The sequence below is a fragment of the Pipistrellus hanaki genome (assembly GCF_964339955.1).
Source record: "Pipistrellus hanaki genome assembly, chromosome: X".
Lineage (NCBI taxonomy): Eukaryota > Metazoa > Chordata > Mammalia > Chiroptera > Vespertilionidae > Pipistrellus > Pipistrellus hanaki.
In genome coordinates, this window is record NC_140524.1 from 70,786,574 (window position 1) to 70,808,371 (window position 21,798).

The 21,798-nt window shown below is 38.3% G+C and overlaps 1 protein-coding gene across 1 annotated transcript in view; it reads right to left on the bottom strand.

The window, feature by feature from the left end:
* The window catches only part of TEX11 (testis expressed 11), a gene marked incomplete at its 5' end in the record, with an annotated part of 308,295 nt that overhangs the window by 285,432 nt on the left and 1,065 nt on the right, over positions 1–21,798 (bottom strand). The window contains 2 exons of the mRNA XM_084869541.1: positions 3,022–3,106; positions 9,242–9,363. Coding sequence (XP_084725667.1) covers positions 3,022–3,106; positions 9,242–9,363 — 207 coding nt within the window. The remainder of the gene's footprint in view (positions 1–3,021; positions 3,107–9,241; positions 9,364–21,798) is intronic.

A 21,798-nucleotide genomic window follows, 5' to 3' on the forward strand; every position in this document is an offset into this window, starting at 1 on the left:
GGTTTCAATAATCACCTCCATGTGAATACCTACCAAATCTACAGGGAGGCTGACTTTTCTCATATTACCAATCTTATTGTTTCCTCAAATAGAACAAATCTATAATACAATTTATGTCATTCCCCGATTTTGGCTTTCCTATTTCTTAACATTGTTCCATAAGTCTTCACAATAATAAAAACAGTAGCCTATAAATCTTGATGACTTTTTTCATCACAACATAATTCAGTCACACTGAATTTGTTTTAATGAGTCAAAATACTACCAACAACATCTTTTTGGAATAAAAATAAAATTTTTAAAAAAGATTTCATTCTCAAAAAATATATATTTTAATTTTTTATTTTTTTAAAATATATTTTATTGATATTTTACAGAGAGGAGGAAGGGAGAGAGATAGAGAGCTAGAAACGTCGATGAGAGAGAAACATCGACCAGCTGCCTCTTGCACACCCCCTACCGGGGACGTGCCCGCAACCAATGTACATGCCCTTGACCGGAATCGAACCCAGGATCTTTCAGTCCGCAGACCGACGCTCTACCACTGAGCCAAACCGGTTTTGGCTCAAAAAAAAAACAAAACTATTTTAAATCAAATGCTTTCTGCATGACATCTTGTTTTTCACTATCACCTTAAAAGTACTATCTATACTAATAAAAGGGTAATATGCTAATTAGACCAGACATCTTCTGGTCATCCTTCTGGACACAGCCATGGTGGCGGGAGCCAAGGCAGAGGTGATTAGGGGTGATCAGACCAGCTGGGGAGAACAGCTAGTGGTGATCAGGCCAGAAGGGGAGAGCAATTAGGGGCGATAAGGTCAGCAGGGAAGAGCAGTTAGGGGCAATCAGGCAGGCATGCAGAGAGGTTATGGGCGATCAGGTAGTAAGCAGAGTGGTTAGGGGTGATCAAGCAGGCAGGCAGGTAAATGGTTAGGAGCCAGTGGTCCCGGATTGTGAGAGGGATCAGACCTAACCCGGCAGTCGGACACCCCCCAAGGGGTACCAGATTGGAGAGGGTGTAGGACGGGCTAAGGGACTCCCCTCCATACACAAATTTCATGCACTATATAATAAAGAGGTAATATGCAAATTGAACATCACAACACACAAGATGGCTGCCTCTATGTGGTCAAAGATGACCACCCCCATGTGCGCACAAGATGGCCACCACAAGATGGACGGCAGGGAAGGGCACTTGTGGGCGATCGGGTCAGCAATGGAGGGCAGTTGGGAGATATAAGGCCTGCAAGGGAGGGCAGTTGGGAGGTATAAGGCCTGCAAGGGAGGGCAGTTGGGGAGAACCAGGCCTGAAAGGGAAGGCAGTTGGGGGTGATCAGGCCTGCAGGGGAGGGCAGTGAGGGGTGACTGGGCCTGCAGGAGAGGGAAGTTGGGGTCAACCAGGACTTTAGGGGAGGGCAGTTGGGGGTGACTAGGCCTTTAGGGGAGGGCAGTTGGGAGTGACTGGGCCTGCAGGGGAGGGAAGTCGGGGGCAATCGGGCTGGCAGGGGAGCAGTTAGGTGTCAGTCAGGCTGGCAGGGGAGTGGTTAGGAGTGATCAGCCTGGCAGGCATAAGCTGTTAGGGGCAATCAGGCAGGCGAGCAGTTGGGAGTCAGCAGTCCTGGATTGTGAGATATATACCCAGTGGGATCAGGCCTAAATGGGCAGTCCGACATCCCTTGAGGGGTCCCAGATTAGAGAGGGTGCAGGCTGGGCTGAGGGACACACATACATTCGTGCACTAATTTTGTGTACCAGGCCTCTAGTATACATAATAAGCACCCAAATATCTGTTTAAGAAGTGCTACATGCACAGAGTCAGCACACTGGGAGAAGTCCTAGGGCTGCAGCTCCCACTTCATCTACCAAATCCCTAGTACTTGACCAGCAGTGAAAAACAGCTAGAGCAATGTTCCTTGAAATGCAAAATGGTAGGAGTTTAGAATTAATGCATTTTAATCTAACACAGTTCATTGTATTGTAGTAATAAGTTTCTCCATGGATAAGTTTCTAACTATTCCCTCCCCTATAACTACAGGAACTAAGGCTTCTAGGAGCAATGATCTCAACCTTTATCTGAGTTAAAAAGATAGAACTAGTCTTTAAAAACATCCTAATAGAGGAGTGGACTAATAAGTATATTATTGACTTTATTAGCCATTAATTACTCTATACTTATACTAAAGTTGTGTAGTTTTGGTTTATATTTATAAAGATAAATACTTGGTAATAAATTTTGTTACATACAGATAAAATTCATTTATCTTTACAAAGCCAACCAGTCCAGACATTTACCTATTGTACTACTGCCTCAATGTATCCTTTATAATTGGGCAAAATAATTTCCAAAATTACATTGTCACTATCCTTGTTGGAAATCAGTTACTGTGAGCACACTAAACCCTGCCCATTTAGCTTAATCACTAGAACTTTGCCAGTGAACCAAATTTAATGCATCCAAGCAGATGAGCTTGGTTTGTGTTTTTTGTTTTGTTGTTGTTATTTGCTCTTAGGTAGAAAAAAAACTTCTTTAATTTTTCTCAGTACAATGTTAATCAACCAACCTCATGAGGAAACTAGTCATTACAGATATTTTAAATCCAAATCTCTCATAAAGCAACATTCTTCTTTCTATATTTCCAATGGAAAGAGAAAACTACTATTTGATGGTCCTTCAGAATCCAGATCACCTCTTCTCCAAAGAAAATCCATGTCTTTTAACATTCCCTCAAGTTCTCATTTTCCCACCCTTTAATCATCTCTGTTGTTTACCACCAGCCTATTTCTTGCAGTAAAGCTTTTAAACTTTTTTAAATATGGAGCTAATTTTGTAAAAATCATAAAACCGAGGAAGGCTCTTTGCTTGAGAAACCACTGTTTATGGGTTGTTTTGCTTAGTCTTATTTTAACAAATTTCCATCTAAGAACTGGTCAAAATATTATTTCAATTGCTGGACCATAACATGATTTATACTAGTAATAAGAATATTTCTCACAATGAGTCACAAAATATATACATACATTTAGCTTTCTGCTCTTTACTTATAACCAAACCGACTCTCTTGGTAACTGCCCAGTTCCACAGGTTTATAGCCATTTCTTCAACCTAGACAAGAGAAACATTTTCTTAGCCAGTTAAAATACTGTCCATCTCCAACAATATTTTCTTCCTTGCATGTTTTATGCTTCTCTGACTATTGTGGGTCACTTATGGGCCCTCCATAATCTAGTCATATTCTATCTTTCATCCCCAAAACTTAGCCACTGTTACAATAATTATCTTACTGTCTCATAAACACAACTTGTCCATTTATTCTATGCACCTTTATTCATACTGTTGGCTTTACCTGATATATATCCTCCCATTCCCTTTACATAACTCAAATCTACTTCATTCTCACCAAGAACATCCATAACACCTTCAACAATTACTGGTCTATGATGATCTCTCTCTTCCTTGAATTCCAATATTGATTGAGTTTCACATAATTGAGCAATTAGTTATGCTGTTGTATATCATTTATTCTTTATTTTGGTTGTTATTTTATTTCCAAACTAGGCTCCTTGATATCAAAGATCATGTCTTATAAAATTTATAGTACCTGTCAAAGTCCTAAATAAAGAATATATACTCAAATGATAAAATTTATTGTTTTACTATGTTTTGTAGAGAGTAGAGAGCAAAGTTTCTAGAACCTTCTCCTGGGGTTTATCTTTATATCAGGTGCAAAAATAAATCAATTTCATAGTGTCTCAAGGATTAAATGAAGACACAAAAAAATGTATATCTGCTCTACCCAGTTTGGCTTAATGGATAGAGCATTGGCCTGCGGACAGAAGGGTTCCAGGTTCAATTCCAGTCAAGTGCACATACCTCAGTTGCAGGCTGGATTCCCGGCCCTGGTCAGGGTGAGCACATGAGGCAAGAAATCGATGTGTCTCTCTCACATTTATGTTTCTCTCTGTCTCTCCCCTTTCCTTCCATTCTCTCTAAAACTCAGTGGAAAAATATCCTCTGGTGAGGATTTAAAAAAAAATGTGCACAGGCTGGTTTCTGGCAAGGACCTCTGAAGAAAATGTTTATTAGTCCTAATAAACATATTGGTAGATAGGAATACTAACTGGATAAGCAAAAAAAAAAAAAAAAAAAAAAAAAACTATTTTATATACATTGAAGAAGCACAATTGTATTTTAATTTTATATTCTCTGTATCACTTTTCTTACCTACATTTCCACATTTTTCTAATGAACTAGATTTTTTATTTAGCATTGTTGTTATTTACCTAACTATTCTGGGGCTAATTCTCATTCTCATCTCCATCTCTCTCACATAGTAAACCCATGCCACAGCTGACCTAATGATGACTTTCACATGAGGGATCATTTGATTTGTTTCATCAAAAACACATGGAGTTAATATTTGACTCCAAATTTCCCAGAGGAAGAAATGGTATTTAGGGGGGAAAGTAAACAACTAGAGTAAAACATCTTGAAGAAACTACCATTTTTTCAAAGCAATTTTACAATATGTTAATAAACAAAACAAAACAAAAACAGCCAACAAAAATCATATGTTTTGACCCATTAATTGCATTTCTGAGATTCTACAATAGCATACAGATGTAATCTAAATGTTGAGGGGATAAATTTTACACTAGTGTTCTTCATATTACTATTTATAATAATGAAAATTAGGGATAATATAATTATCCAATAATAAAGAAACACATAGATGGATAATGACAAATCCACTACAAGGAATAATACTTAACCACTTAAAATAGTGATCACACAACATGGAAGAAATGGATAAATTCCTAGAAACATACAATATTCCAAGGCTGAATCAGGAAGAAAGAGAAATACAAACAGACCAGTAACTGCTAATGAGATAGAATCAATAATCAAAACCTTCCAACAAACAAAAACCTTGAAACAGATAGCTTAACAGGCAAATTTTAGCAAACATTCAAATACTAATTAATAACCACCCCCCCCCAAACTATTCCAAAAAATTAAAGAAGGGGTATGCAACCAAACTCATCTAAGAAAGCCGGCATTACCCTAATATTAAAACCAGACAAAGACACTACAAAAAAAATTATAGGCCAATATCCCTGATGAACATAGATTTAGAAATCCTCAACAAAATATTAGCAAACTGAATTCAGCAATACATTAAAGAGATGATACATCATGATTAAGCAAATTTCTAGCTGGTTTGCAAGGCTGATTCAATATCCACAAATCAATTAAAAGGATATACTACATAAATAGAAGAGAAACCAAGATGGCGGCATAGGTGAAAGAAATAGACTTACAAGTCCAGGAAGCGCACAGAACCCCAAACAAAAGGAATCCAAAGAGGACCTCACCAAGACACATCATAATTAAAATCCCAAGAGCAAAAGACAAAGAGAGAATATTAAAAGCAACAAGAGAAAAGCAGGTAGTTACTTATCTATAAAGGAGCACCCATACGATTGTCAGCTGATTTCTCAACAGAAACCATGCAGGCCAGATGGGAATGGCAAGAAATATTCAAGGTGATGAATAACAAGAACATACAGCCAAAAATACTCTACCCAGCAAAGCTATCACTCAGAATCAAAGGCCAGATAAAGAGCTTCACTAATAAAATTAAAAAAAAAGCTAAAGGAGTTCATCACCGCCAAACCAGAATTATATGAATTGCTGAAGGGGGTTCCTTAGGAAGAGGAAGAAAATAAAGGTAAAAATTATGAACAACAAATACGTAACTATCAAGTGAATCTAAAAACCAAGGGAATTAAAAAACCTGATGAACAATATTAACTGTTGAATATAAGAGAATCAGAGGTATGGAAGGGGAGTGGACTGATGATTCTCAGGGAAAAGGGAAGTGGGGGGTGTGGGAAGAGACTGAACATAAACTGTGCACCTATGGATGAGGACAATTGGGGGTAGGAAAAGGGCAGAGGGTAGGGTAGGAACCTGGTGGAGGTGAACAATGGAGGGGGGAAAATGAGGAACATTTGTAATAATATGTTAATATATTTAATAAAAAAATTAAAAATAATAATTTAAAAAATACATAATAGTTCAGAAAAAAATCAATGATTTGGAATATGAGGAAGCAAAAAAAAAAACAAAAAAATGCAATTAGAAGAGCAAAAAGAAAAAAGAATAAAAAAATCTGAAGACAGTGTAAGGAGCCTCTGACACAACTTCAAGTGTACCAACATTTGCATTTTAGGGGTGCCAGAGGAGATGAGAGAGCAAGAAATCTGCCAAAACTGGTTTGGCTCAGTGGATAGAGCATCAGTCTGTGGACTGAAAGGTCCCAGGTTCAATTCCGGCCAAGGGCATGTACATTGGTTGTGGGTACATCCCCGGAAGGGGGGTGTGCAGGAGGCAGCTGGTCAATGTTTCTCTCTCATCGATGTTTCTATCTCTCTATCCCTCTCTGTAAAAAAGTCAATAAAATATATTTCTTTTAAAAAAGAAACTGAAATCCTACTTGAAGAAATAATGACAGAAAACTTCCCCTACCTGGTGAAAAAAATTGATTTAAAGTCCGGGATGCATGGAGAGTCCCGAACAAGAAGAACCAAAAGAGGCCCACACCACGACATGTCATAATTAAAATGCCAAGGGCTAAAGACAAAGAGAGAATATTAAAAGCAGCAAGAGAAAAGCAGTTAATTACATACTAATATCTCAACAGAAACTTTGCAGGCCAGAGAGAATGGCAAGAAATAGTCAAAGTGGGAGAATCCAAGATGGCTGCACAGGTAAATACCTAGCCGCAGCCGCACACAACAATTTCAATAAAATACAACTAAAATATAAAATGGACATTACCCAGAACTACAGGAAAGTCGACTGACTAGAAATTCTACAACGAGAAGCAAGGAGAAAACCAGAAGGAAGCGTGGAGGAGCTGTAAAAGCCTAAGGTACAGAGACACATGGTGCGCGCGCATGGAGAGGACGGAGCAGGAGAGGAGGGAGGCTGAGTGCCTGGCTGGCATTCCCTAGCGGAAAGGAGATAAAAGCTTCAACTGTGCTGGGCCCCAGTTCCAACTGCTCTGAACCCCAGTTCTAGGCCAGATCCTAGGGACCCAGGCTCATCCATAGGGAGCTGGGCTGTAAGGCGGAACCCGGGGGAGCGGGAGCGGCGAAAGGAGGTCCCAGAGGTGCGCACATTGCGCGCAGAGAAGGGACGGTTGGCTGTGACGCGGGATTGCCCTGACAGGAAAGAGACAGGGGCTCCAGACCGCTCTGAACGCCACCTCCAATCCCACTTCCAACTGAACTGAACCCAGTTCCAGGCTCATTGAGGGAGAGCCTAGACTGTTTGGTAGCAGGTGAAAATCGAGGGCACCTTTCTCTCAGAGACGCTTGCAGCGAGTACTGAAGGACCCTGAGACTCAGGAGCCGCATAGGGCGGGGCTGACTGAAGCCAAGGCTGTAGGCTCCGCCCTGAAACTCCGCCCCATCAGGGAAGCTGCGAAAATGCGACAACGAAATAGATCACAAACGAAAGAAATGGAGGACAAAAAGCAACTGGATATAGAGTTCAAATCTACACTTATAAGGTTTTTCAAGAATTTCCTAGAAAAGGTTGATAAGACCTATGAGGATATAAAAATGGATCAACTAGAATTAATAAGGAATCAACGAGAAATGATAAGGGATCAACAAGAAATAAAGAATACATTGTCTGAAATAAAAAGTATTCTACAGAGTCCTAAAAACAGAATGGAAGATCGCAAGAATCAAGTCAAAGATTTGGAACATAAAGAGCCAGAAGACACTCCTCCGCAGAAGCAAGAAGGCAAGAGAATCCAGAAAATTGAAGATAATGTAAGAAACCTTTGGCACAACTTCAAGCGAACCAACATCAGAATTATGGGGGTCCCAGAAGATGAGAGAGAGCAAGATATCGAAAAGATACTGAAAGAAATAGTGACAGAAAACTTCCCCCACCTGGTGAAAGAATTAGACTTACAAGTCCAGGAAGCGCACAGAACTCCAAACAAAAGGAATCCAAAGAGGACCACATCAAGACAAATCATAATTAAAATTCCAAGAGCAAAAGACAAAGAGAGAATATTAAAAGCAACAAGAGCAAAGCAGGTAGTTACCTATAAAGGAGCACCTATACGATTGTCAGCTGATTTCTCAACAGAAACCATGCAGGCCAGATGGGAATGGCAAGAAATATTCAAGGTGATGAATAGTAAGAACCTACAGCCAAAAATACTCTACCCAGCAAAGCTATCACTCAGAATCGAAGGCCAGATAAAGAGCTTCACAAATAAAAAAAAAAGCCAAACCAGAATTATATGAATTGCTGAAGGGGTTCTTTCAGAAGAGAAAGTAAATAAAGATAAAAATTATGAACAACAAATACATAACTATCAACAAGTAAATCTAAAAACAAAGGAAATTTTAAAAAAAAATCTGATGAACAATATTAACTGTTGAATATAATAGAATCAGAGGTATGGAAGGGGAGTGAACTGACAATTCTTTGGGAAAAGGGGAGAGGGGGATGTGGGAAGAGACCGAACATAAACTGTGTACCTATGGATGAGGACAATGGGGAGTGGGGAAAGGGCAGAGGGTGGGGTGGGAACCTGGTGGAGGAGAGCAATGGGGGAGGGGGGAAAGGAACATTTGTAATAATATGAACAATAAAAATTTATTTTAAAAAAATTTTTTAAAAAAGAAATAGTCAAAGTGATAAATATCAAGGAATTACAACCAATAATACTCTACCCAGCAAAGCTCTTATTTAGAATTGAAAGTCAGATAAAGAGCTTCACAAGCAAGAAAAAGCTAAAGGAACTCATCACCACCAAACCAGTATTAACATGAAATGTTGAAGGTATTTTTTAAGAAGAGAAAATATGAACAATAAAATGGCAACAAATACATTGCTATCAATAGTTGAATCTAAAAATAAAGATAAATGAACAAGTAATCTACTGAACAAAATAAACTGGCGAATAAAATAGAATCAGAAGCATGGAAGCATGGAATAGACTGATGAATCTCAGAGGGAAGTGGGGAGGGGGGATGGGAAGAGATTAACCAAAGATCTTATCAATAGACACAAACAGTAGGGCAGTGAAGGCCTGGGGCGGGTTGGGAACTGGGTGGAGGGGGACAATAGGGGTATAAAAGGGGACATCTATAATACTCTAAACAATAAATATTTTTTTAAATTTATCGAAATTACTTTTATACCAACCTGAGCATCCTGTATTTCAGCCATAGATTCCCTGTTGATATTTGATATGTCCATGAACAGTCTATCAATTGCCTCATGTATGACAGGTGAACTATCTTTTACAATCAGGTTTTGAATAATTTCTGAAATAACAATGGATGGCAAAAGTACTATGAATTATCACCCTAGTAGCAAATCATTTTGAAATCAGTCCCTAGATAGTTTGTCAAGTGAATATAACATGAAAAACCTTTGAATGACCTTAAGAGTAAAACCAAACTAGAGAAAAAATTATTTTAAGGTAAAAGTGGAGTACAATTTTCAAATGAAATTTCTATTCCCCGGAAATCATTTGTTTCTAACAATCATTACTCTCATTCTCAAAAGTAAAATGCTTTACAAATAGTAATGTTATTATAGGTCATCTTAAAACTACAAAATAGAAATTAACAATGTCTTCAAAACTAGAAAATGTAGACATTCTGAAGGAAAACTTACATATGTACCTTGTCAAATTGAAATACTTATTAATATTTTCAAGCATTAGACAGACATAGCTAACTTATCCTGTCTCTGAAGTCTTGACCTTACTTTAAGAGAAAAAACAATGACATGCTCTAACAAACAAAATAGATCCAGAGGCATGGAAGCATGCAATAATCTGACAATTCTCAGAGGGAAGGGGAGGGATGAAAGATATCAACCAAAGAACTTATTTGCATACATGCATAACCCATTGACACAGACAATAGTGAGGTGAAGGCCGAGAGAGGGTACAGAAGTGAGGAGGAGGGGATCAACAGAATAAAGGGGATATCTGTAATATTTTCAACAATAAAGATAAATGAAAATGACATGCCTAATTAGTGAAATTAGCCAGTTACTGAATCTGTACAAATGATGTCATCATTTTTTACACAATCTGAGTTCCAGACTCCAAGCTAAATCTTACTAGGACATAGAATTCCGTAAACCTAAGCTTGACATAGAATCAGAACTGATGCCTTTTATATTACCAAAATTGAGGTTTTCCCAAACTCATGTAACAGAGGTCTTTATATCTAGATATCTGTGATTTTTAAAATATTTCTGAGCATCAACTAGCAAAATGTTGTTAATATTCATAAAAATACTATGAGTACCTTCTGAAAAATATTTTAAGCTGCTATTTAACCTACTACAATTAACAATAAACCTGCTAAATGAAAAATTTTCACTTAAACATCAAAAACTAGATTCTTATAAAGACTTCACAAAGCAAATTATGTTCAAATATAGTCAAATCTTTTTTTACAGCTCATGGAATCTTTAGTACCAAATGCATGAGCAGTGGTATTAGGAAAAACAAAAAATATTTTGTACCCAAAAGGTGATAAGATATATATACAAAGAGAATAATCTCTAACTTTTTTACTCCTGTAAATTCATGAGACATATTAAGTATATTGATTCTTCTAAGATTAGGTAAATATTAGGCTAAAAGGCATATATATTACAGCCCTTGCTTGAACTACAAGGTGGCACCCAGCTGGTGTAGTTCAGTGGATTGCACTCCACCCCATGCACCAAGAGGTCTCTGGTACAATTCCCAGTCAGGTCATATGCCTGGATTGTGGGCTAGATCCCCAGTAGGAGGCGTGCAGGAGGCAGCCAGTTGATGTTTATCATCAATGTTTCTCTCTCTCTAAAAAAAAAATCAGTAAAAACATATTAAAAAAAAAAAACAAGGTGAGGCAAAAAGTAGTTTTATAGTTGTTCATATAGCAAATAATACAGTAAGTAATAATACAGAATAAATTGTATTTCATGTACTCACAGCTGTAAACCTACAATATACACATGACATATTACAAAATTATATACTTGAAACACGTAATGTACTAACCAATGTCACCCAAATAAATTTAATTTGGTTAAAAAAAGAAAGGTGGCCGAAACCGGTTGGCTAAATGGATAGAGCATCGGCTTGGGGACTGAAAGGTCCCGGGTTCGATTCCGGTCAAGGGCATGTACCTTGGTTGCGGGCATATCCCCAGTAGGGGGTGTGCAAGAGGCAGCTGATCAATGACTCTCTCTCATCGATGTTTCTAACTCTCTATCTCTCTCCCTTCTTCTCTGTACAAAATCAATAATATATATTTTTTTAAAAAAACTATGAGTTAAAAATAAATAAATAAATAAATAAATAAATAAATAAATAATAAAAAAAGAAAGGTGGCTCTAGATGACTTGACTTAGTGGATAGAGGGTTGGCCTGCAGACTTAAGAGTCCTGAGTTTGATTATAGTCAAGGGCATGTAACTCGGTTACAGGCTCAATCCTGGCCCTCATTGGGGCCTGTGCAGGAGGCAACCGATTGATGTGTCTCTCTCACATTGATGTTTTTCTCACTCTCTGACTCTGTCTCTCCATTCCACTCTCTCTAAAAATCAATGAAAAAATATCCTCAGATGATGATTAACAAAAAAAAAGAAAAAAGAAAGACATGTGGCCTGACCTTGGATGAGCATCGACCCATGTGCCAAGAGATCCCAGATGAATCCTGATCAGGGCACATCCTGGGATTTCAAGCTTGATCTCCAGCAGGGGTTGTGCAGAAGGCAGCCGATCGATGTTGATGTCAATGTTTCTATCTCCCTCTCCCTTTCCCTCTAAAATAAATTTTTAAAATCTCTAAAAAGGAAATGTGCTAAATATATGCAATAGAATATTATTCAGCCATTAAAGAAGAATGAAATCTTGCCACTTGTGACAACATAATTGACTTTGAGGGCATTATGCTAGCTGAAATGAGCCAGAGAAAGACAAATACCATATGATCTCACTTATATGTGAAATCTTAAAACAAGCAAACAAAACAAGCTCACAGATACAGAGAACAGACTGATTTTAACCAGGAGTCAGGGTTAGGTGGTAGACAAAACAGGTGAGTGGAGTCAAAGATACAAATTTCCAGGTATAAAATAAATAACTCATGGGGATGTAATGTACAAAATGGCAACTTTAGTTAATAATACTCTACTGAAGCCCAACCAGTGTGGCTCAGTAGCTGAGCATCAACCCATACACAAAGAAGTCCCTGGTGCAATTCCCAGAGTTGCAGGCTCAGTCTCCAGTGGGGAGCATGCAGGAGGCAGCCAATGGATGTTGATGTTTCTCTCTCATTGATATTTCTATCTTTCTCTCCCGCTCCCTTCTCCCTTAAAGTAAATAAAAACATATTTTTTAAAAATAATTTTACTCTACTGCATATGTTAAAGTTGCTAAGAGAGCAAACCTTAAGAGTTCTCATCACAAAAAAAACAAACTTTTGTAACTATGTATGGTAATGGGTGTTAACTACTATGGTGATGACTTACTGTGGTGATCATTCACAATATATCTATAATAATAAAAGCATAATATGCTAATTAGACCAGACGTCCTTCCAGACCACCTTCCAGGTGAAGCTGGGGCTGCAAGGGAAGCCCAGGTCCCAAGTGCCTGCCAACAGTTGGAGGGAAGCCCGGCCTCCTCTTACAAGAATTTCATGCATTGGGCCTCTAGTACAAATATAAAATCACCAGAGGCCAGTGCACAAATTTGTGCACTAGTGGGGTCCGTCAGCCTGGCCTGCGAGATCAGGCTGAAACCAACTCTCAGACATCCCCCAAGCAGTCCCAGATTGGGAGAGGGCGCAGGCCAGGCCAAGGGACCCCACCAGTATATGGTCGGAGCTGGGCAGGGACGCAGGAGGTTGGCCAGCTGGGGAGGGACCACGGGAGGGCTCAGGGCATGTCCAGCCCATCTGGCTCAGTCCCAATAGGCTGGACCCCAGCAGCAAGCTAACCTACCAGTCAGAGCATCTTCCCCCTGGTGGTCAGTATATATCATAGTGACTGGTCGACCGTCTGCCTCCTGGTGGTCAGTGCACATCATAGCAAGAGGTTGAATGGCCTTAGCATATCATTAGCATATTACACTTCAATTGATTGAACAGACAACCAGACAACCAGACACTTAGCATATTAGGCTTTTATTATATAGGACTAGAGGCCTGGCCTGCACCCTCTCCAATCCAGGACCCCTTGGGGGATGTCCGACTGTCAGACATCCCTTTTGCAATCTGGGACTGCTGGCTCCTAACTGCTCACCTACCTGCCTACCCCCTAACTGCTCTCCCCTGCTGGCCTGATTGCCCCCTAAACTGCTCTCCCCTGTTGACCTGATCACCCCTAACTGCCTCTGCCTCAGCCCCTGCCACCGTGGCTTTGTCTGGAGGGACGTCGGGAAGATATCTAAAAGATGTCTGGAAGATGTCCAATCTAATTAGCATATTACCTTTTTATTAGTATAGATTATGGTGTGCACCTAAAACTAATCTAATGTTACATATCAATTATACCTCAATTTTAAAAATTAGCAAAGCTTTAAAAATGATGCTTTAAAAAACCCAAATATTGTTTAAAAATAGATGTCTTGAAATATTTTTGAAAAGAAAAAATGTAAATTTTTTTCACTTGCTTTTAAAAAATTCCAAAAATATTTTAGTAGAATATCAATTATAACTTCTGGTCACAGAGTATATGAGACTGTGAAGACATTAATTTTATTTTATTTTCATTTTTTTATTAAATTATCTATGTACATATTTTAACATTGCCCCCCCCCCATACCTACCCTCCCTCCCCAGAGTTTTGTGTCCATTGGTTGTACTTATATGCATGTATACAAGTCCTTTGGTTGATCTATTATCTCCCCCAGATCTCCCTACCCTACCTGCTGTAATTTGACAGTCTGCTTGTTGCTTTACTGTCTCTATATCTATCTTTTGGTTCATCAGTTTATAATGTTCTTTATTATCCATAAATAAGTGAGGTCATGTGGTGTTTCTCTTTCATTGACTGGCTTATTTCACTTAGCATGATGTTCTCCAATTCCATCTAGGTTGCTGCAAATGATGAGAATTCCTTCTTTTTATGGCAGCATAGTATTCCATTGTGTAGATGTACCATAGTTTTTTTATCCAAAGACATTAATTTTAATTTGTGCATGTTCTCTTAGTGTTTAATATAATTCATTCTTTGTCAAAATAATTCTGGTCCTTTCAAAACGTATTTTCAATGTTATTCACTTGAGCAATTTGATTGATACTAGCTGAAGTAATGACAGCACTGAAGATCTTTAGGGTAAAATGCAGTCAGCAAAGCTCAATAACTAGTAGAGATCACATAGCTGAATGGTTGAGTTACATTATGAAGGAGACTTGCTTCTGGCAGAAGCTCAGTTAGAAACTCCTATAAATACAGAGTGGCTAGATTAAACACATAATAATCTGGCCACTCAGTGTATATCCTATATAATAAAAGGTTAATATGCAAATTTTCCCCTCAACCAGGAGTTCGATCAGCAGGCAGGCCAGCCAACCGCCCATGTCCCTTACCCCTGGCCAGGCTTGCTAGACACCACCCATGCACCCATGCACCAGGCCTCTAATATATACATATATATATGCTGAGTGGCCAGATTATTATGCATTCAGAGATCATAATAATCTGGCCATTCAGTATATAGCCTATTCCTGAGATCTGAAAACATGTTATATTAGGGTTATATCAAGCAAGATTATACATTTTGAAAGAAATTATTAAATTATCTTCCCGGTTACTGAAATAAACTATGATTTATAACATTATTTCAGTCAATATAATTTAAATGAGATTCATCCTAGTTAACACTAGGAGTGGGGAGTCCCACTATTGAGACAATTGTGTTAATCAATACCAATTAATTCTGATTAGGTAGACAGCACTGCAGGCACAGTATAATAGAAAATAAGCATTTTCCCTGTACTTGAAGATGGGAGCTTCTGCTACAATATGGAAAAATATCTATCAATATAGTCCTGCCAAGTCTCTCCCTGTGACTTCCATCAACCCAATCAATCAAAGCAGTTCAAAAACCTACAAGGGTCAATTCATGAGTTTACTCCCAGTCACAATGATTATCTGCAACTTCCTCAGTGAGAAAAGAACCAAAAATGACAATAAAATTAACATTTGCATAGTGCTTTATACTCTCAAAGCTTTTCATATGCATCCTCATTTAATTATCAATCTATTCTGTAAGGGAGATACTTTTATTTTATAAGATGTGGGATCTGATGAGATTTAACAAAGTGCAGTAACTTCTCAAAGGTGACACAAAGAAAGTAGCAGCTAGGACTTGAACTTAGGCTTTCTAATTTGAAATCTTATACTATTCCAGGAAGAGCCTGGAATAAGTGACATGCCAGGACTGTGAGACAACTGTAAAACAGCAAGAAGAGAAGAAATGAGCCACCACCATTCAGAGTGCTACACTATAATTCTAATTGTGAGCTAAGAAAAACTATTCCAGCAGAGGCTGGTTTGAATGAGGGCAGCCAAAATATCCAAAAGTGCAAAAAGCATGGCAAACAGACTAAAGTCACGTTGTAAATCATACTTTCTATCGATGACCAGAGAAATAATTATTTATCTTATATGACATTCAGGAGACTCCAACTGACCAGCTGGGAATGGTACAAGAAAACCCAAGTAGCAAGTAATCATGCAGAAGTCATATGGAACTGCATGCACTATAGTTCCTAGAGAACTATTCACAGCAGTATATTGTAGTTCAGAGCAACATCTTGGGCCTGGAGGGCAACTTGGAAATGATGCAGGGCAGTCTAACTCAATGAAAATCATGAAAAGCAGAAATGATACAGCTCCAAAGCTCAACAGGTGCCTACAGTATGCTTCTAGCATATTAAATTACAAATCTGATGGCCAGTATGACTTCATTCCAAACCAACCTCCTCTATACCCCACAATACTGCTATTCTTTCTTGCCCTGGACAGAAGTGGCTCAAGCACTAGAGAAAACTTATTTCTAGCTTGATTCTGGTGAGGAAACACATCCAGTCATGTTCAGGGCACTAAACTTTAGAGACTATCAGAGAGAATTATACTGACACTGAAAAATCTGTATTAGTAAAAGGAATATCTCAAAAGAACCACAATTCACTCCTCTCAACTAAATGCACTTTGTGTAAAAGTTGCAATGAATCTATATATTCTGTATCTTTTTTTAAAATATATTTTATTGATTTTTCACAGAGAGGAAGAAAGAGGGACAGAGAGCCAGAAACATCGATGAGAGAGAATCATCGATGAGAGAGAATCATCGACCAGCCGCCTCCTGCACACCCCCTACTAGGGATGTGCCCACAACCAAGGTACATGCCCTTAACGGGAATCAAGCCCAGGACCTTCCAGTCCGCAGGCCAACGCTCTATCCACTGAGCCAAACCGGTTTTGGCTATATTCTGTATCTTTCACACTCCGGTAAATGTAAGGCCCATAACCAAACTCAATTTGCCAATTCATCCAATCCTATCCTTAATTGTCTACTTTATAAAGTATCTATATGTACAATTACTATTTTATTCTCATTACATCCTGTTACCCCTTTGTAGCTGAGTCCTGCTGTTCTTGACTAAGAATCTTCTATTCAGCTAAGATTGAGTTTGTTTGTTTGTTTTTTGTTTTTGTTTTTTTTAAAATATATTTTATTGATTTTTTACAGAGAGGAAGGGAGAGAGACAGAGAGCTAGAAACATCGATGAGAGAGAAACATCCATCAGCTGCCTCCTGCACACCCCCCACTGGGGATGTGCCCGCAACCAAAGTACATGCCCTTGACCGGAATCAAACCTGGGACCTTTCAGTCCGCAGGCTGATGCTCTATCCACTGAGCCAAACAGGTTTCGGCAAGATTGAGTTTGTTTTAATACCGCGGCTGCCAACGGCTATTTCTATCTATATAAATTTTACTTAATAATTTCTGTTTACTAAGTGTTAGCAGTGTACTAGGAACTGGAAGACTTACCCAAGACTTTCCTAGTATATTCACATTTAAATAAGACCAGAAACAATATGTGGAGAAGTTGAAATGCAGTAGATACACTAGAACAATACAGTTGGAAGGCTGAAGTGGATTAGCTAGTCTGAGTACATTTTAACAAAGAGATATCTGAAAGAAGAAAGAAATCTTAGCAAAGAGGTATCTGAAAGAAGAAAGAAATCTAAATTGATTCAACTGTCTTTGTGGTTTCTTACCTTTATACTAGTGTAAATGATACATAGTACATATAAAATAGAACCTCCTTACAAAAGAGGTCAAAAGTTTAATAAAATCCTAAATGACTCATTAGACCAGATGGAATTAATTGACATCTTCAGAACATATCACCCCAAAGCCACAGAATTTACATTCTTCTCAAGTGCACATGGGTCATTTTCAAAGATAAACCAAGATGTAGCTTAATAACAGCCTATAGTAAAAGAAAAAAGAAAAAAAGAAAAAAGAGGGTCTTTTACAAGCAAAATGGTCAAAATTAGTCACTAGTGCCGAGACCGGTTTGGCTCAATGGATAGAGCGTCGGCTTGGGGACTGAAGGGACCCGGGTTCGATTCCGGTCAAGGGCATGTACCTTGGTTGCGGGCATATCCCCAGTAGGGGGTGTGCAAGAGGCAGCTGATCGATGACTCTCTCTCATCGATGTTTCTCTCTATCTCCCTCCCTTCTTCTCTGTACAAAATCAATAAAACATATTTAAAAAAAAAAAAAAAATTAGTCACTAGTGTGGCATGATTGCCTTAAACCCCCCCCCCTCAAACCTCAATCTTAGCTAGATCATTATCTAAAGAGAATGATGATCACTCCTATACCTAAAAAGAAGATTAATTTGTGCCTAGAGAATTGTGTTCTGCTCTGGGTACCACACTGTAAGGAATAACATGAAAAGAATAGAGCATGTTCAGAGAACAGCACACAAAATGATAGAAACCATGTAATATGAGGAATGAGAAAGGAAACTGAGAATCCTTAATCAGAAGAAGAAATTTCCCAGGGAACATAAATATCCTAGCCTATATAATAAAAGCCTAATATGCTAAGTGTCTGGTCATCTGGTTATCCATCCAACCAATCAAAGTGTAATATGCTAATGATATGCTAAGGCCACTCAACCGCTTGCTATCACATGCACTGACCACCACGGGAAAGAGAGCCGACTGGCTGACCAGTCACTATGATGTGCACTGGGGCAAATGCTCTTACCAATAGGTTAGCTTGCCGCTGGGGTCCAGCCGATTGGGGACTGAGCAAGATCGGCCAGACATGCCCTGGAGCCCTCCCTTGTTCCTCCCCAGCCCTGATTGTGCACTGGCGGGGTCCTTCAACCTGGCCTATGAACCTCTCACAATCCAGGACCCCTCAGGGGATGTCAGAGAGCCAGTTTTGGCCCGATCCCACAGGCCAGGCCAAGGGACCCCACTAGTACATGAATTCATGCACTGGGTCTAGACTTTAAATAGTTGAAGAGCTGACAAACAGGAAAGGAACTACACTTAGCCCCAATGGGTATAACTTAGACCCGTGGTCAGCAAACTGCGGCTCGCAAGCCACATGTGGCTGTTTGGCCCCTTGAGTGTGGCTCTTCCACAAAATAGCGCAGCCTGGGTGAGTCTACTTTGAAGGAATGGCGTTAGAAGAAGTTTAAGTTTAAAAAGTTTGGGTCTCAAAAGAAATTTCAATCATTCTATTGTTGATATTTGGCTCTGTTGACTAATGAGTTTGCCGGCCACTGACTTGGACAAATTTCCACTCCTTCTTGGCCATTTTCATTGAAATTGTTGGTATAAAAAAGATGAATGTTATGTCAATTTTCGCAATGAAGAAAATAGGCTAGGGCCTTTTGTGATTCATTTTTACAAAACTTGACTAAAAGATTATATATACAAAAAAAGAAAACTCAAATGGCCAATAAACATAAAAATATACCAACTTCAATAGTTACCATGAAAATGCAAATTAAAATAATACCCATGGCCCTGACTGGTATGGCTCAGCTGGTTGGGCATCATCACATTCACCAACAGGTTGATGGTTCAATTCCTGGTCAGGGCACACGCCTGGATTACAGGCTCAATCCCCAGTAGGGGGCATACAGGAGGCAGCCAATTGATGTTTCTCCCTCTAAAATAAATTTTACAAAACATTTTAAAAATAAAACCACTCAGGTAAGATTATAACATCAGGGAAAATTAAACTGGCTAAGGGGTATATGTGAACTCTGCACTACCTTTGAAACTTCTCTATTAATCTAAAATTATTCCAAAATAAAATGTTAATTTCAAAACAACACCCTTCATATTTGCAAAATTTTTGTAAGTATGACAATATTGAATATTAGCAAGTGTATAGGGAAAAAGAGCATAAATTGTTAAAACTATTTGGGACAATATTCATAAAGATGCTGATAGCTTTTCACCTGGCAGTTTCACATTCATCAGTTCCATCTAAATGTATACCCTACAACAGCACTACCACTATAGGGTAGCCACTAGCCACATATTTATTTACTACTGATCGCCTGATATGTGGCAATTCCAAAATGAGATATCCTTTAAGTGTAAAACACATACAGGACTTCAAACTCTGATTCAAAAATTATAAACTATCTCATTAATAACTTTTATACTGATTACATGTTGAAAGGATATTTTGGATATACTGAACTAAATAATTTATATTGCTAAAATTTATTTCATCTGATTAACCTTTTTTAATGTGGCCACTAGAAAATATAAAATTTGTCTGTCCGATGTGGCTCAGTGGTTGAGTGTTGACCTATGAACCAGGAGGTCAACGTTCAATTCCCAGTCAGGGCACATGCCTGGGGTGCTGGGTTGCAGGCTCGATCCCCAGCGTGACGGGGGAGGGGGGAGTATGCAGAAGGTAGCCAATCAATGATTCTCTCTCATTATTGATGTTTCCATCGCTTTCTCTTCCTTCCTCTCTGAAATCAATTATATATATAATTATATATATAATTACATATATATAATTTTATATGTGGATATATCTATATAGATAGATAGATAGATATACATACATATATATATATATATATATATATATATATATATATACATATGTAAAATTGTGTTCACTATGTTTCAATTGGACAGCATTGTACTAGAGCCTCACCCATAAGCACTCAAGAAATAAAATCAGCCAAAACCGGTTTGGCTCAATGGATAGAGCGTCGGCTTGGGGACTGAAGGGACCCGGGTTCGATTCCGGTCAAGGGCATGTACCTTGGTTGCGGGCATATCCCCAGTAGGGGGTGTGCAAGAGGCAGCTGATTGATGACTCTCTCTCATCGGTGTTTCTAACTCTCTATCTCTCTCCCTTCCTCTCTGTACAAAATCAAAATATATTTTTTAAAAAAAGAAATAAAATCAATTTAGTGCGTTATAACCAGCATTTTTAAATAAAAAGCATAGAACAAAAAATACTGCACTGAACTGCTATGTGTAATAAGGGTGAAACTGTTTCATTAAATTTTTGATATAGTGCATTTCCTTGCCATGGGCGGTGGGCAAAAATGTTTGAAACCTCCCACTAAACTCTCTGAAGCACAATATTCATTGCTATGCTTTTATTTGCAATAGCAACTATTTGAAACACTCATATATCCAATAAGAGAGACTGAATAAAGGAATTGTGGTATATTTATATTCAATGTAATGTTACTAATCAGCAGTGGAAATAAGTGAACTAGAGGTAAAATATTTATATGGGTAAACATCCAAAACATAATGCTGAGCAAACAAAAACAAATTGGGGGGGGGGGGGGGAATCACATAAAATGATACAAGTTATATAAAATTTTTAAAGATGAAAAACTAGAAAAAAAAAAAAAAAGCCAGGACCGGTTTGGCTCAGTGGATAGAGCATCGGCCTGTGGACTGAAAGGTCCCGGGTTCGATTCTGGTCAAGGGCATGTACCTTGGTTGCGGGCACATCCCCAGTAGGGGGTGTGCAAGAGGCAGCTGGTCGATGATTCTCTCTCATCGATGTTTCTAACTCTCTATCCCTCTCTCTTCCTCTCTGTGAAAAATCAATAAAATATATTTTAAAAAAAAAATAAAAAATAAAATAAAAAAAAATAAATAAAGATGAAAAACTAGTATATGTAATCTTTTAGGTCTCTGAAACTTGAAATATCTGAAACATATGGAAAACTGTTAGATTCAATAAAACTTACACTGGTGTTCATTATATTATTCTCTATACTGGTCTGTGTGCTTCAAATATTTATGTAAATAGAAAGTCTCAAAAACATATACTTAAAACTCATAATCCCTAATCCATATTTATATCTTTAAAATACTATATCCTAAATTAAAATTTAAGGCAGGTGGTAGTGGGCTTTGTTGTTGTTGTTTTAAAATGACAAGTATTGCCATGGCCAGGTAGCTCAATTGGTCAGAGCATCATCCGGGTATGCCAGGGTTGTGGGTTCGATCCCCAGTTAGGGTACATATAAGAGACAACCAATGAATGCATGAATGGGTGGAACAGCAAATCAATGTATCTTTCTCGCACTCCCTCTCTCTTCCTCTCTCTCTAAAATCAATCAAAATAATGATAATAAATAATAATAAGTAAAATGACAAGCACTAACAAAACACTGAACTAAGCTTTTTATTTATTTTTTAAAT